Here is a 16,796-nt window from a genome sequence, read left to right on the forward strand (position 1 = left end):
TTTTTTAATCGTGTTAATTTTTCTTCTGCTATTTCCGCCATTCTTTTATAATAGAGAAGTTTCCATTCTTGAACTTCTATTTTCGTATCTAAAAGTTTTCGATACTTGGAATCCATTCCTTCTGATTCACGTGTTGTACCTTTGTTTCGGTTCATTGCGTCTTCGGCATTTTCTCTTACATATTGTAAGGGTGTAGCAACTGGCCGCTTTAGTAATTTGGTGCTCCTATCATTGGACCAAGTTGCAATATTTTGTGTGTTTACTAGATTCTGTAAAGCAAAACATATATATAATGGAGTTAGACATGGAAAGCAATAAAAGCGGAACTAACATTGAAAATAGGTTGTGGGTCATCAATGTCCTCTTCTGATTCCTCTAATATTTGTTGAATAGTGGATGGTGCGGGAATATAGTCGCTGTCTTTGACATCGATAATCCCCACAGCAGTTTTTCCTAATAAAGAGCTCACTTGCTCCAGAAAATTGTCTTCCAATGGAGCATTTGATTGTCCACCACTTAGAAATATATATAATATAAAATAAAATATGTTAATTTAAAATCTAAATAATATATTATTACATTACCAGTTTTATAAAGCTCTGATCTTTGAGATGCTTTATATTTCCTCGCCTTTCTTTTAATTGTTGCCCATGTACTTTTTGGGCATATGTTTGTCCAATTCCCGCTCAAAATTTCCTTTACCTCTTTTTTTATTTTCACCCAAGTTTCCTCTTTTACAGCGGGTGTTGCACCGTTTGTTTTTTTATTTTCTATTATATTAAAATGTTTTTTTATTATAGAGAAAAACATTTGTCGGTTTTCCAAATCCATTGCTGCTATGAAATGTAAAACGGAAGTCAAGAAACTATTATCTTTTATTTAATAATGCTACGGTGGCGCCGTGCCGTTTATGTATTTGTACTCTTTATGTCTAACATAAATAAGATATCGTTGTATGCAAAACAAATTTAGTCTTGTCAATTGTTAGTTAACGTTGAGCCATAATTTTTACTACACGAGACTTTCTTTAACATTAAATAATAGGTAAAGAAATGCCGGAACAGCGTTTACTACACCAAATAAATCGTCGAGTAATTCGACAAAAAATTAATTATTTTGAATTATTGAATAATGAAAATTTCCGCCAACGATTTCGATTGACTAAAATACAATTTCAAGAAGTTTTGTCCCAAATTAAGCATAAGATACGGCAACAAGAATGGTAAGTCTATATGTTATTTAACAAATTTAATCTCTAATAATTTTAAAAATAAATATGTTTCCTTGCATTCATGTTATATGGGGTTTTAATCGGCTGACATCATTATTATTTAATACCAGTTAATCCCTCACATGGAAACAATAATACTCCATTATAATTTTTAATAAATCAATAAATTTTAATTGACTATACGCTGGATCGCAAACCAAGATGTTATGGGAAATTATAGAATATATGTTCTTAGCATAGTTTGTTATATAAAATACATGAACTTTCTGCTAATTATTTTTATCTTTTTAGGGGTAATAGGATTCCACCAACAATTATCCTACAGGCGGCATTGAGATTCTATGCTACAGGCAGTTACCTGCAGATGATTGCAGATTTTTCTGCAATTTGCAAGAAAAGTGCGCAAAGAATCGTACATACCGTGTCGAAGGCAATTGCTGAATTATTGCCAAAATATATCAAACTGCCCAGGATCCACGAAGACTTAATATTAAATGAGAAAAACAATTTTTTAGTTTCTGGCATGATACGAGTTCTCGGAGCAATCGACTGCGTGCATGTACGCGTGCGATCTTATGGTAATTTTTTTAAAAATAAGAAAATTGGAGTATCTATATGTGCGTAGATTAATGTTATCGTTTCTTTGGCTTTTATAAAATTTCATACTTTCTATCGAGACACTAACATTTCTTAATATAATTATTAAAAAAACTATAATCTGATATCATTTCTTTTATAAAGGAGGCGAAGATGCTGAGATATATAGAAATCGAAAAGGATTCTTCAGCATAAATGTCCAGTGTTTGGTTAACAGCGAGTTGGAAATATTAGATATCGTCGCACGGTGGCCGGGGTCTGCTCATGATTCCACTATTTTTGAAAATAGTCGACTCAAACAGAGACTCGACAATTTGGAGTTCAATAACGGTGTAGTCTTGGGCGACCGTGGGTACCGCAATCACCGTTATATAATAACTCCGCTTGCTGAATCAAGAACTGCTGCTGAAAAGCTATATAACGAAGCGCATATTCGAACGAGGTGTATGGTAAGAACAATATAATTATAATAAATATCAACACAATTTTATACTCCTTAATTTGATTTTTCTGTTAGGTCGAGAGATGCTTTGGTGTATGGGGCCGCATGTTCCCTGTACTCACAATTGGTTCGCGTTTTACAAATCCACAGCGATCCATAAACGTAATATTGGCTACTGCAGTATTACATAATATTACCCGGCGGGATAAGTGTCAAAGGAAAGGGGGTTTGCAAAATTATTTAAAAATTGACGAAATATATGCCGTTCCAACGGACAATGACCGTCAATTTTTGATTCAAAACTATTTTGAAAAGTTTGTTACTAAAATAAAATATATATACATATCCAACTTATTCATTTATATAAATATATACATATATTAATTGTTTTTTCAGATTAGTATAGGATACTTCATGTGGTCCATAGATCTCCTCTCACGTAACATAATTAATACATGGCCGGAAGATATTATATATTCTAAATTGTATATTTGCATTAAATAAATATTTTTAATGCTTTTTAAAAATTGTTGTAGTGTTAAAATAATAAAGAATTTATTCCATAGAACGGTGTTAAAAGGACTCCGAAAAGAATTTCAATTTGCTCGCCTTATGACTGAAGCTAAAAAGTGACTTGAGTTAAAAATACTAGGAAATTTTTATAAAACGAACTTTGTTTATGAAACATATTGTTTAATACGCGCGTGGGTACTATAACTACCTATTTATACAAATAAATTATTAATTGTCTGATATACACTTTTATTTATACCATTTCTAGAATTCTTTTATATTAATACAATTTAATTCACAAAAACTTATATTATTTCAAACTTTACACTAATCTTATTTGTTAATTAATATCATTTCTCTTTAATACATATTGTTGATTTATTAAATTCACCTAATAATATCTAGGTTCCATAGATCTGTCAAAATATCGTGTACTACTCGTCTACAAATTACTGGCCTATTAAAATGACGTCAATTTTTGATTGCCTGTCACTGCTGCCAATCGAAATTTATGCTCTCAGATTTTAAGCCGTCATGTTGGATATGAGGCTTGCCTGCTTTGTGTACTGACACCGGTCCTTAGGCCCGTATGCACAGCGGTACATCGACTTGACTTAAGTTTTACTTCAGCAGTCATTTCTTGAAATTCGTTCAGCTTCCTTGACTAATACTCAAGCACCCCTGTGCACAGCAGTATATACTAAAGTCAAAATTCGTACTTGACGCGTCAAATTCAAATGAAGTCAAGAGGTCTGTTCGTTTTAGCAGAGAAAGTTTCTACATTTTATACACTTTGTGCACTTTTTAGGGTGTCAACTTATACAATGGATAAAGATAAAAATACGGAAAGTGTAGAAAGTGTTAAAATTGTAGCTAAATAAAATACAGCTAAGATATCAAAGTTTATTTGAAATCTGCTGATGGTGCCTTGATTAAAATTGTTAGCTTGAAAACTAGAAAAAGCCTTTTTATATCTCCGCGTTGGCTTCGTTCGAACTTAAGCTTGTTCGGTCCATGTAGATACGTAATACATTTTTAAAGTTTCGATGAAATAAAAAATTCGAAATGTTACAAAGTTGATGATGCTGATGTTCTTTAAGTCGATTTGCAAGATGAAGATATGATGTAAAACTATAATGATGAGATAGATGATGATGATTATGACCTGCAAACTGAATTACAATTCAGAAACCAATTTATAGCTACACATTTTAGTTAAATAGAACAATTAAATATAATAATGTATATTGTACAATGGCCAGCCGGCATATATGGCGTCCCTTGATGCATTTAGGTACCGCATTTTAGGGCCCCCCTCACCATCAGTAAATCAAGATGGAAAGCGCGAGTTAGCATACAATTTAGATTAAAAAATCTTTGAACAACAAAATTTAAAATTTTTCTAATCTAAAATGAATGCTAACTGGAGCTTTCCGTCTTGAGTTACTAATGGTGACTATGGTGAGTATTGGTGAGAGGCTTTATAAAACGCGGTTCCTAAAAGCATCAAGGGACACCATATATGCCGGTCATTTATGTATACATAGTTTAACACACAAAATTTTTGAATAAATTAGTTTTACAAGCAATCATATTGATATATCAATGAATCTTAACATATATATTAATTGTACCTACTATGGAAAAAACAAATATATATATATATATGTATACATTTTTCATGAAAAAGACCCCCTAGCTGCTTTGAGCATGTTTAATCTTTCTGACAGAAAAAATTGTTTCAATTAATAAAAATAATTAACAATATATGAATAGCTAACGATGTAACTATATAATACATATTATGAGGGGAAGTAAAATTTGCAGTAGAAATAACATTTTAAAAAAATAATAACATTTATGGAAAAGTTATAAGAGCAAGTACAGGCATTTTATTTCTAACAAAAAGCGTTTATAACAGATGTTTTATAACACATTATCACTTTACAGCTGTTAAACAAAAAGGAAATTATGAAACGACTAATATTACAGTCTTTCATTGTATGAGAAATATTTACTAACATGTAAAGTCTATAATATATATCAAGTTATTTAAGCATCATTTTCTTCATTTTGATTTTCAAGCGAATCTTCTGCCTTTAATAATTTAAGTATTTTTATTTGGGATTCAGCTTCGGCCCCGCATCTAACTTCAATTTATGTATTTCACGCTGCTGCACTATCGACTCTTGTGATTTTAATTGCTATCAGAGTTTCTACATACTTTTGTATTTTAAATTCTTTTACGTGTGAACAATATTTATTTAATATTTTCTTCACTTTAATATTGAACAAATTTTCTTCATTATTCAGGTTTATAGTGTTTAATGGACTATTTAATTCATAAGATTCAGTTCTAAAATGGTAATTCATTTAAATATCAAAACTATCAGCACTTTTATGATTTCTTTCAAACTCTGAAGTTTTATTGAAACTAAAATTCGATTCTCGAAATTTTATAGAAGTATCATCATGATTATGCTCTTGATAATATGTACCATCAAAATTCTTATCTGGTGGAATTCTATCTACTATAATTAATGAAAAAATTATATTTTATATTTAAGAGACTTTAAAATTAAAACTTATCAGTTAAATTTTCAGAGATGAAACTTAACTAACTGACGATTTTTTTCAAATGCAGCAGTACTATCAAACGAATGAAGTAGTTCTACATCACAATGTGCTATAATAGCATCAACTTTTACTTGAATCGTATCGCTGCCTGTTACTATAATGGTGGACAACCACCAGTTATAAAACGATAAGCTTTCTGCTCAGTGTGTCGCTTCCTCGATCTACAAATTAATATTAGATATTATATTTTTTAAATATATATTCATTTATTAATATTTGGTCCAAATATGTTTATAAAAAATGTTCCTACAGAATACTTTATACTCTATATATATACTAATCAAAAGGTAACATACGTTTGTACTAAATTTTGCCAACATTTTCTAAGTTGTGCCGGAGTTCTTTGCGAAAAATCATAGGCATTAAATATGTTAGTAATTTTTATCCAAGCTTCACCCTTCTTTTTGCAAATTGTTGCATTTGTGGATTTATTTTGTAAGATATATGCTTCTACTGTTCAACAAGATCGCATAGAATTTCCTTTTCTCTATCAGTATAAGTATAATTCGTCCCATTCCAAGATGCTGAAATTTGACAAGCAAGGTTATAGATAAAATAAGTATATTAATTGCTTACCTATCATAAAAATACAAATGTTATTATATACACTGTCATCCTTTAAGTTTATAAATTTTCTTTGTATGAAAATTGGTTATATAAAGAATTAATGGATTGAAAAAATAAAAATGGTACTACACGGAGAAACTTTGCCATTAGAAAATTTTTCCTCTCGTTCAGCTATTGCTAAGCAACAAGAAATGTCACTTCATATATTGCACTGCGCATCGGCGTAAATAATGTGCGAATATCAACGATTTGTATGTTTAATAAAGTAACAATTCTCGTTGCTAAGCAATAGCTAACGCGAGGAAAAAAAATTACTAATGACAAAATTTGTCCGTGTGGTACCATTTTTATTTTTGCAATCTATCAATTCTTTATATAATCAATTTTCATACAAAGAAAATTTATAAATTCAAAGGATGACAATGTATATAATAACATTTTTATTTTTATGATAAGTATTGCAATTAGTATATTTATTTTATCTATAACCTTGCTTGTTAAATTTCAGCATCTTAGAATGGGACGAATTACTTATACTGATAGAGAAAAAGAAATTCTGTGCGATCTGGTTGAACAGTACAAACATATCTTACAAAATAAATCCACTAATGGAACAATTTGCAAAAAGACGGATGAAGCTTGGATAAAAATTACTAACATATTTAATGCCTATGATTTTTCGCAAAGAACTCCGGCACAACTTAGAAAATGTTGGCAAAATTTAGTACAAACGTATGTTACCTTTTGATTAGTACATATATAGAGTATAAAGTATTTTGTAGGAACATTTTTTATAAATATATTTGGACCAAATATTAATAAATGAATATATATTTAAAAAATATAATATCTAATATTAATTTGTAGATCGAGGAAGCGACACACTGAGCAGAAAGCTCATCGTCTTATAACTGGTGGTGGTCCACCATTAGTAACAAGCAGCGATACGATTCAAGAAAAAGTTGATGCTATTACAGCACATTGTGATGTAGAACTACTTAATTCGTTTGATAGTACTGCTGCATTTGAAAGGGATCGTAAGTTAGTTAAGTTTCACCTTTGAAAATGTAGCTGATAAGTTTTGATTTTAGAGTCTTTATTGTAGATAACATTCCACCAGATAAGAATTTTGCTGGTACATATTATCAAGAGCATAACGATTATGATTCTTCTATAAAATTTCGAGAATCGAATTTTGGTTTCAATAAAACTTCAGAGTTTGAAAGAAATCATGAAAGTGTCGATAGTTTTGATACTCAAATGAATGAACATTTCAGAACTGAACCTTAAAAATTAAATAGTTCATTAAACACTATAAACTTGAATAATGAAGAAAATTTGTTCAATACTGAAGTGAAGAAAATATTAAATGGATATTGTCCACAAGTCAAAGAATTTAAAATACAAAATTATGTAGAAACGCTGACAGCAATTAAAATTGCAGAGTCGATAGTGCAGCAGCGTGAAATACATAAATTGAAGTTAGATGCGGCCAAAGCTGAATCCCAAATACAAATACTTAAATTATTAAAGGCAGAGGATTCGCTTGAAAATCAAAATGAAGAAAATTATGCTTAAATAACTTTATGAATATTATAGGCTTTACATGTTAGTAAATATTTTTCATACAATGAAAGACTGTAATATTAGTCGTTTCATAATTTCATTTTTGTTTAACAGTTGTAAAGTAATAATTTGTTATAAAACATCTGTTATAAATGCTTTTTGTTAGAAATAAAAAGCGTGTACTTGCTTTTATAATTTTTCTACAATAATATTATTATTCTTTTAAGATGTTTTTTTTACTGCAAATTTTACTTCCCACAATAATATATGTTAAGATTCATTGATATATCAATATGATTGCTTGTAAAACTAGTTTATTAATACATTTTTTTTTGTTAAACTATGTACAGTATACATTATATATTTAATTGCTTCTTTTAACTAAAATGTGTAGCTATAAATTGGTTTCTGAATTGTAATCCAGTTTGCAGATCATAATCTTCATCGTCTATCTCGTCATTATAGTTTTCCATCATATCTTCATCTTGCAAATCTACTTCAAGAACATCTGCATCATCAACATCGTTTTGATTATATCTTATGGATATATTGTGCAGTACTGCACATGCAGCTATAGTGGCAGCTGATGTAATAAGTTTAGTCCTTAGACCAGAATGAAGACAGGAAAATCTCCTTTTCCATACTCCAAATAATCTTTCAACCGTATTTCTGGTTTTGATATGAGCTGTATTGTATCTATTTTCATTATCAGTCACAGGATTTAATACTGGTGTTAACAAATAAGTTTTATTGGCATATCCATTATCTCCTAACAAAATACCATTAAGTTCATTTCTCTCGAAACGTGCACGAACAGCACTTCTATCAAAAATGAGAGAGTCGTGTGCAGATCCTGGATGCCTAATTACAATATCCATAATTTCTAAGTTTGGCCCACCAACCACTTGAACATTAAACGAAAACCATCCTTTTCTATTACGGAAAGTTTCACCATAAGGACCTCCAGGATTAGTTATCATGATATGAGTACAGTCTATCGCTCCAATCACATTAGAAAAATTACTTATTGAGCTAAATTTTTCAATGGTTTTCCTAACATGCTGAGGTGTATTTGGAAGGAAAATATAAGTACTAAGTTCCGCAGCAAAACAGTTAGAAATTTGTTTTACAATTCTAGATATACTGCTTTGATGTATTTTTCGTATATCTCCACTGATAATCTATAATAATTATTTATTTATTGTTATAATAATAGTACAAAGTTTAATTAATATGTATATAAATATAGTCTTATACTTTAAGCTATTACTTACCTGAAAACAGTTAGACCCATAATACCTTTAACATATGAGTAATTTTTTAATCATTGAAGTTGGATGAGATCCTCTATATTCAAGCTTATCTGTAATTATTGGCAATAAAATATGCAGTACACATTCTTTGCTGAATCTGTATCTTCGTTTAAATTCCATATCGTCATAAATTTCAAAATGGTTTTCATTATCTTTAAGATATTTACGACGTAACTGAGCTATAGGTATCCGATTCCTAAGTTCGAATAATTCTTCTTCCGAAGACAGATTTTCGTCATCGTTAGGATATGAACACGACATTGCAGTCATCTTTCAAATAATGGAGCCGTATGAGCTAGCTAAGAGAAAGCTGAATATTATAAATATATTAAAAACTATTACAAATAAAGAGGTATAATTAACACATTACTAAAATAACTTTATAAAGATGTTTTATTTATGTTGTAACACTTTGAAGTTTTAATTTAAATTAAAATATGAAAATATATTAGGTATATATATATGTATCAAGTAGTCTTAATTTTGAATTAAGGTCACGCGAAGATATTAAAATGCTTTTTCTAATTTCCGGCTAACAATTTCAATCAAAAGAACAGCGGTATTCGATCGTATTGATAGTCGTACACTCTGGGAAATCGAATCGTTCCAAAATGTAAACACAATTTAAAGGTGCATTAGTTAGCTGGTGGACAAGACTTTTCCACATTGTTCAGCCTACCAGGCTTAGCACCGAGTCCCAAGCAATAAAAAGAGAGGCAATAAACCGACCGAAAATGACTAACCCTTATATACCTGTACTCGAATGATCAATCAAAAATTCTAATTTTAATATTATTAATTAAACATTTTTAAAACTGTTATCAATACATTGCTTTTATTTTTAAGATGAGAATGAGCCCAAACACGAAGCTAATCGGACGATTATTTCTGTATTAAATTTATCATGCAGTTCTCAAATTATTTAATTTTAATAAAACTTTTCTTTTGAATCATTTAGATAGGAATTTAAAGTATTTACACATATCTTTAATTACATATATATTTAAATGAAATAAATATTTATTCATCATTTAATAATATTTTTATACATAATTTATTTTTCGCCCTTTCTTAAAGGTGGCAAAAATTCCTATTTTCTTAGACATCGTATTAACTCCGATAACTGTTAATCGATCCTTTCTGCTATATTGTTTTATATATATATATATATATATATATTTAAATTTATCAAATTACAGATATACAAAATAAAATATAGTTTCATTAGAATTTAATAAAATATGAACTACAGGATACACATAATACAGAAATAATCGTCCGATTAACCTCGTGTTTGGGCTCATTCTCATCTTAGAAATAAAAGCAATGTATTGATAACAGTTTTAAGAATGTTTAATTAATAATATTAAAATTAGAATTTTTGATTAATCATTCGAGTACAGGTATGTAAGGGTTAGTCATTTTCGGTCGGTTTATTGCCCTCTGTTTATTGCTTGGGACTCGGTACTAGGCCAGGTAGGCTGCGCAATGTAGAAAAGTCTTGTCCACTAGCTAACTAAGACACATTTAAATTGTGTTTACATTTTGGAACGATTCGATTTCCCAGAGTGTACCTCCACCTCGACTCGAGTTTCAATACTACAATTACGTAACATTAGCCTGAGTCGAGTTCGAGTCGAGATGGAGGAACGACTATGAAAACGACCGATTATCAGGTTTCAAGTAAATTTTGATAAACTTGACTTGACTTGAATTTGGCGCGTCAAGTTCGAATTTTGACTTTGTACTGCTGTGCATACGGGCCTTACGGTGGTACCGAGAGACCCGACTCGAACTCGACTCGAGCTCCACTCGACTTCAGTTCGAGACAACCTCGACTCTCGAGTCAGCTCGAGTCGAGTTGCCGTCTGATAAGGCGGCAAATATAATATATATATATATATAAAACTTGCTTAAATGAAATAGATCGAAAATAAAAAAACGATTGTCAGATAAAATACTATTGCATAAAACGTCTAATGTGTAAGTGTTGACTTCGGAGTCGTTTAATTAATTCTTTAGTTTAACAAAGTTGAGACCTACTTTAATGGTGAGTTTAAATTGATGTGGAAATGGTCTTTTCTTTTTAATGTATGTAAATTTATTCCAGATGGATATTTCATCTGCTTCATCATCTGAAGAAGAAGTAGAAATTAGGATCGGTTTACCTAAAAGATATATTAGAGATCCGCAAAATCCATTTCAGATATTTAATGATTTGGCGTTTAGAAAAAGGTACAGATTTACCAAAGAAGCTGTATTATATGTTTTATTGCCAATCGTTAAAAATTCGGTAGAAGACAATACGAACTCTCGAGGTCTTCCAATATCAACCACAGAAAAATTATTGATTGCATTACGGTACTATGGGTCAAATTGCTTTCAAGTATGTTTTTTATTATTAACTATAATATTCAATAATTAACATTTTAATATACATTTATATGATTGAATTAATTATATATATATACAATTTTAGAATATAAGTGGAGATTTGAGAAAAATCAGTCAGCAGATAGTGTCTGATATAGTTAAAGAAATTTCCATCATCTTTGCAGAAGTAGTTGACAAATTTATATATTTTCCTAGAAACAATGATGATAAGATTCGAAATATGGATGAATTTTATAATATAGCCAGTTTTCCATATATTAGTGGAACAATAGATTGCACTCATATTGCAATAAAGAACCCAGGGAATGTATATGGAGAAGTCTTTAGAAATAGAAAAGGATGGTTTTCTTTGAATGTTCAAGTAAGTGCCATCATGAAGAATTTTTACAGATATATAATAAATACTAATTGGTTTCCCAGCTAACAAGAATAACTCATCCTTTCTACACGTTTCGAAGTTCATTATTATGTCAGTAAAATTCAATTCTTTAATAACTCATAAAATTGAACTCCAAAAGCATTCTTGCGCTACCTGGGTTTCGTTACTCTAAATGTAAAATATGTAATATTCGTTTTCCTTTACAACATTTCAGTGATTTATCATTTCTTTATATTGAATAGGTTGTTTGCGGGTCGCAACTAAATATCATGGACATTGTAATTCGCCATCCGGGCTCAGCCCATGATGCTCTCATTTTCGACAGAAGTACTGTTAGGGCGAGGTTCGAAAATGATGAATTAGATGGGATTTTGTTAGGAGATGCAGCGTATGGCAGTCGAAGATTTCTCTTAACACCAGTTACTAATGTAACAACTGCTGCAGAGATTAACTATAATAAAGCCCACATTTCAACAAGGAATACCGTTGAAAGATTGTTCGGTGTTTTAAAAAAGAAGTTTCCATGTTTGCAATCTGGTCTAAGAACCGGCCTTTCTACTTCCGCAGCTACCATTGCCGCTTGTGCCGTCTTATATAATATAGGAGTAAAACTTAATTAGAATGGAATCGAAGATTTTGATGATGAATTTGATTTGAGAAATGATTAAATGAATCAAATCTTTGAGGCAACTGACTGGGAAGGAAGAGATATTTTCAATGGATTACAATTTAGAAATGAGTTCATCAATACGCATTTCAATTAAAACATTAATAGTTATAAGGGTTTTATTTATATTTTGTGTAACTGTGTGCATACACATGACGCGATAAGATTAAGTACATAAACATAGAGATTGCAATAAATTATATAACAGAATATATAACATGTAATATTTTCTCTTCATCCATACAATTCATATCTCTTACAAAACTAAAGACATAAATATATACCTGTTAATGTTATTATTATATCACATTTGTTAATACTTTAAAGGAACAATAGTTAATATGTGCTGCACAGCTCAAAACAAATAAGCCATTTCTATGTAGTAAAGTGTATTTTTTAATGAATAATTAAAATACGCTTTTCTAGCTACATAAATTTGCTTGGGATCCCACTGCTATATTTTGTAGAAAATTTATAAATTAAAAAAAGCTTTGAAAGTTCTTACTAAGTAATATTTAACCGAACATAAAGATCCTCCTTCATTTATTTATAAGGACTAAAAAGTTCTACGAGCTCGTAATGTATATATTTCACAGACATACTAGAATCACAGTATATGACAATAATAAAAATTTAAGTTAAATTTGAACATAAGTAAAACAAAAATAAAAGCAACGTAAACATGAATTATATCATATTAATTTTACACCTCATTTGAACACATTTAGTCTTATTATGCATCATTCACAGCATTTTTATCGCTAAAATCATTTTCTTCTTTTAATAGTTTTAAAATCATAAGCTTTGTTTCAGCTTTTGCTGATTCTATTTTCAGTTTGCTGATTTCTCTTTGGTATACAATAGACTCTGCAAGTTTTATGGATTTCAATATTTGTTCACTATTTTTATGTTTTATGTTTTATGAAAGGACAATATTGGTCAATAATTTTATTAGACTCAATGTCCATGGCAGTGTTTTCTTTGTTATTTAGGGAGTCATTATTTACATCTTCTTTAAACGCATAATCAAATACATCAAAATCCAAATTTCCCATACCATCGTCACTGACACTCTCTAATCTTTCACACGAATTATTGTTTTCCATTAACATTTTGCGTTTTTTACTACCTTTATCTACACTCTTCTTACTACTATCAATGTAATAAATTCCGCTCACTTTATCTTGTAAAGAAACATTATCTGTTTTTATAGGAATTTGGATTAAACCAAGGATTGATGACAGAAAAAAGGATTAATTGTACCCAGCGTTTTATTCATCGGAGTACTTACATGACTGCAAAGATGAGTGCGCGCGCATCGTATAGGTTACAAATGAAGTGAAGAAAACTAACCTAAGTTTAGGCGCCAAGTACAAATTTTATAACTAGAGGTATATAAATGCTTACTGAGAATATTCTCAACATCTGTAATAATCATGTTATTTAATATTAAGGAGTTAAAATAATAACAAATTTATTTTGTATTAAAATTAAGAAACTTACGACTTTTTTCATAGACAGAAGTACTATCGTAAGTATTTTGTAGCTCTATATCGTGATATGCAGTAATTGAGTCTACCATTTCCATAATTGGATCAGTATCTGCTGTTACCATGGGTCCACCCCCCGTTTTGAGGCGATATGCTTTTTCTGCTGTATGTGTCTTCCTTGTCCTATTAATACAATATTTGTCTTATCATTTAAAATATTTATTTCTATTATTAATATTTACCTTTGCACTAAATTACTCCAACACTTCTTTAGTTGGGCAGGAGTTTTCATAGGAAAGCCATATGCGTTATAAATATTGGTAATTTTTGTCCATGTTTCTTCTTTTCTTTTTAAATCTACTGAACCTGTTGCTTTATTTTCTATTATATACTTATATTGGTCTACTAGACTGCATAAAACTTCTTTCTCCTTCTCGGTGTATATATTTCTAGAGGCCATTTCGAAACATTGAGCACTGCGAAATCTAATGTGTTTCATAAAAACTTATTTCAATTTTTTAATTCTTGACCTTGATTCACTTTATCGATAAATCGAAATATCGATATTTTCATATATATAATTAAACTCTAGCCGCCGTTCGCTGATGGTAGTGGCTCTTTTGCCCGAAAAATTACTAGGCCGAAATGACGGTGGTGCCTGGACATCTATAGTATTTGTGTATATGACCTTTCTCAGCGAATGTGGCGCACCGTAGCGTTCAAGAAATTAATCAAAATTGACACAGAGGAAAATGGACTTGGATTTTATGTATATGTTTACATGTCAAAAATTTTGACATATATTATCTAAGAGATTATAGCAGCTGATGTGCAGAGGTTAGTATTATATTAATAATTAATTTTTTATTGTAATATAGAAATAAATATTCTTTCGTGCAATTTATGGTTACTTTAAATTAAAATTGTATTATTCATTATTCAGGCTTTACCAATAAAGTTACTAGAATTTCAAATGAAGAATCAAAAAAGTCTATTGGGTTGGCCGCAAACAGCTTAGAAGCAGCCTATATTAGTGCTATTTGTAACAGAGTTAATGCTACATGTAAAAAGGTAGAAATTATATATTAATTTATTAACACATATTTGTTAGCTAATTACAGAATACATTAGTCAGTCACTTATATAGTTTTCTGTCGTTTGGATAAAGATGTTAATATTATAATTAATAAAATATTTGCTTCTTCAGGTTTACATCCATAAAAGTTAATAGTGTTTGTATTTCGCAGGTCATACAGATTTATCATCATAGAGGAAAAAACAAGACAAACGCTCTAAAGATGTGCCTGCTGCAAAGGGAAGACTACGCATGATGCTGAATATGAGAAAAAATCATGCATGCAATAGTTTGAAGACACGTGAGCTATATAATCACAACATTGAAAGTACTGCAGCTGTTCAATAAGGCTATTATAAAATTAATTACATCAAAAATACTGGTAAACAAAATAGATACAAAGTTATATATATATTTAAACGTAAAATAAAACTTTTTCACACAATTTTCAAATATATTTATTTTCATTAGATATAAACTGTTAATATTTCTTTATATGATGGCTGAGGTAGATATGATTAAGATATGCATCAATATTTACTCGTGTCATTTCCAAAGTTCTTGAGACATTGCATTCTACGAATAGGGTCTTGCTATTAAGAGATTATTTGATAACAGCATAATATAATTTTAAGCTATGTGACGACAACCTTTCGAGGGCGGACTATTCCGCCTTTTACTCGCGAGGGGAACACGAGTTCGAGCGTGAGGTGCACAAGGCACACGGAATTTAAACAAAGAAATGGACGCCAATTTTATCTCTTCAACATCACTTTATTAACTTGCAACTACATAGGTGAAAACCTCGTTCTTGGGCGCCAGGCATCCCATTTCATTCCCCGGCTTGACCGGCTGAGACTGTCTCAGGTCGTGCTAGAATTGGCTTACCGAATCCGTACCAAATTCTAATAAGTTATTTTACCAGGTTCTAATCCGACGCCTTTAGGAACCTGAATCACGATTACCTAATTAAAAATGCATTTAGGAACATCTAACAAAAACCAAGAGAATCCACTCTGCTTTTGGCTTTTTGTTAGGTGAACCTATGACCTGGAAATAATAGGACAAAACAAGAAAACTCGAAAGAGGGCACTGGTCCTGGATAACCTGAAAACCCGAAAAGTGTTGACCGAAGAATATGCCAACGATAACGAAATATTAGGAGTCGATTCCTTAGGTGGCTGCCGCTTTCAACATGGCCGCCCGCCTGAGAATCGGCATCCGAACAACAATCAAAGAAGACTCAATAACGGCGAAAACGATCGCCGGCTCTCTCAAGACAGGAGGACGGTTTCCCTCAGACACTTATACCCGCTGCTGCCCCGAGAACCCCACGGCAACGAAGAGAAAAGCGTGTACTTCCCCGATATGGGGTTTCCACGTTACCTGCTCACTATCTACGAATTCAGACAGTCTCTCCGTCCTCCACCAGCACTCCAGGGTCCCTCGCCTTCGTCCGATGCAGTCACATGCACTCGCGGAAAAGACCGAGGGAAAACACTAAGGGGGGGGGGGAGAATAAAACCATTAACCGGCCGGCGACAGGTAGCTAGTACCTACACGTAAATCCGCGAAACGAGGGAGGTCCGTCCTCGACGCTGTCATCCAAGGAAGAGAGTGAGTCCCCGCGGCGATAATTGGCACGTGCCGGGATCGATCAGCGCTCCTCGCGGATTATTGCGTAATCGATCCTAGATCCCGGCACGTGCTGCCACGGGCGACTTACTAACGGAATTAGGCCAGTGGGCCGCGCGACGGTAACCCAAGTACCGACCGCGCCCACCTAGCTTTACCGCAATCAACAAAAATTCTGTGACGGGGAAATATCCCGTCACAACACCCCCTCCCTTAAGCGAGACCCGTCTCCCGAAGGGAGGAGGGCTACAAAAACAAAAACAACAAGAAAAGAATAATTAACGAGAGGT

At 31.5% G+C, this 16,796-nt stretch overlaps 2 protein-coding genes across 2 annotated transcripts; one reads left to right on the forward strand and one right to left on the reverse strand.

The window, feature by feature from the left end:
• Positions 1–7,930: 7,930 nt before the first annotated feature.
• Positions 7,931–9,136, reverse strand: LOC136777901 (putative nuclease HARBI1). Its single transcript, XM_066734482.1, has 2 exons — positions 8,948–9,136; positions 7,931–8,734 (listed from the first exon to the last, which is right to left on the reverse strand). Exons 1-2 carry the CDS (start codon positions 9,134–9,136, stop codon positions 7,931–7,933), a joined length of 993 nt encoding a protein of 330 aa, XP_066590579.1.
• A 10-nt stretch (positions 9,137–9,146) lies between these two features.
• LOC136777902 (putative nuclease HARBI1) lies at positions 9,147–12,259 on the forward strand. The gene is made up of 4 exons (XM_066734483.1): positions 9,147–9,218; positions 10,977–11,252; positions 11,346–11,621; positions 11,882–12,259. The coding sequence occupies exons 1-4, from the start codon at positions 9,147–9,149 to the stop codon at positions 12,257–12,259; spliced, it is 1,002 nt and encodes a 333-aa protein (XP_066590580.1).
• The last annotated feature ends 4,537 nt before the right edge of the window (positions 12,260–16,796 follow it).

The sequence above is a fragment of the Prorops nasuta genome, unplaced genomic scaffold, assembly GCF_024137725.1.
Source record: "Prorops nasuta isolate Cenicafe-Biocafe unplaced genomic scaffold, Cenicafe_Pnas_1.2 PNAS00012, whole genome shotgun sequence".
Taxonomy (NCBI): domain Eukaryota; kingdom Metazoa; phylum Arthropoda; class Insecta; order Hymenoptera; family Bethylidae; genus Prorops; species Prorops nasuta.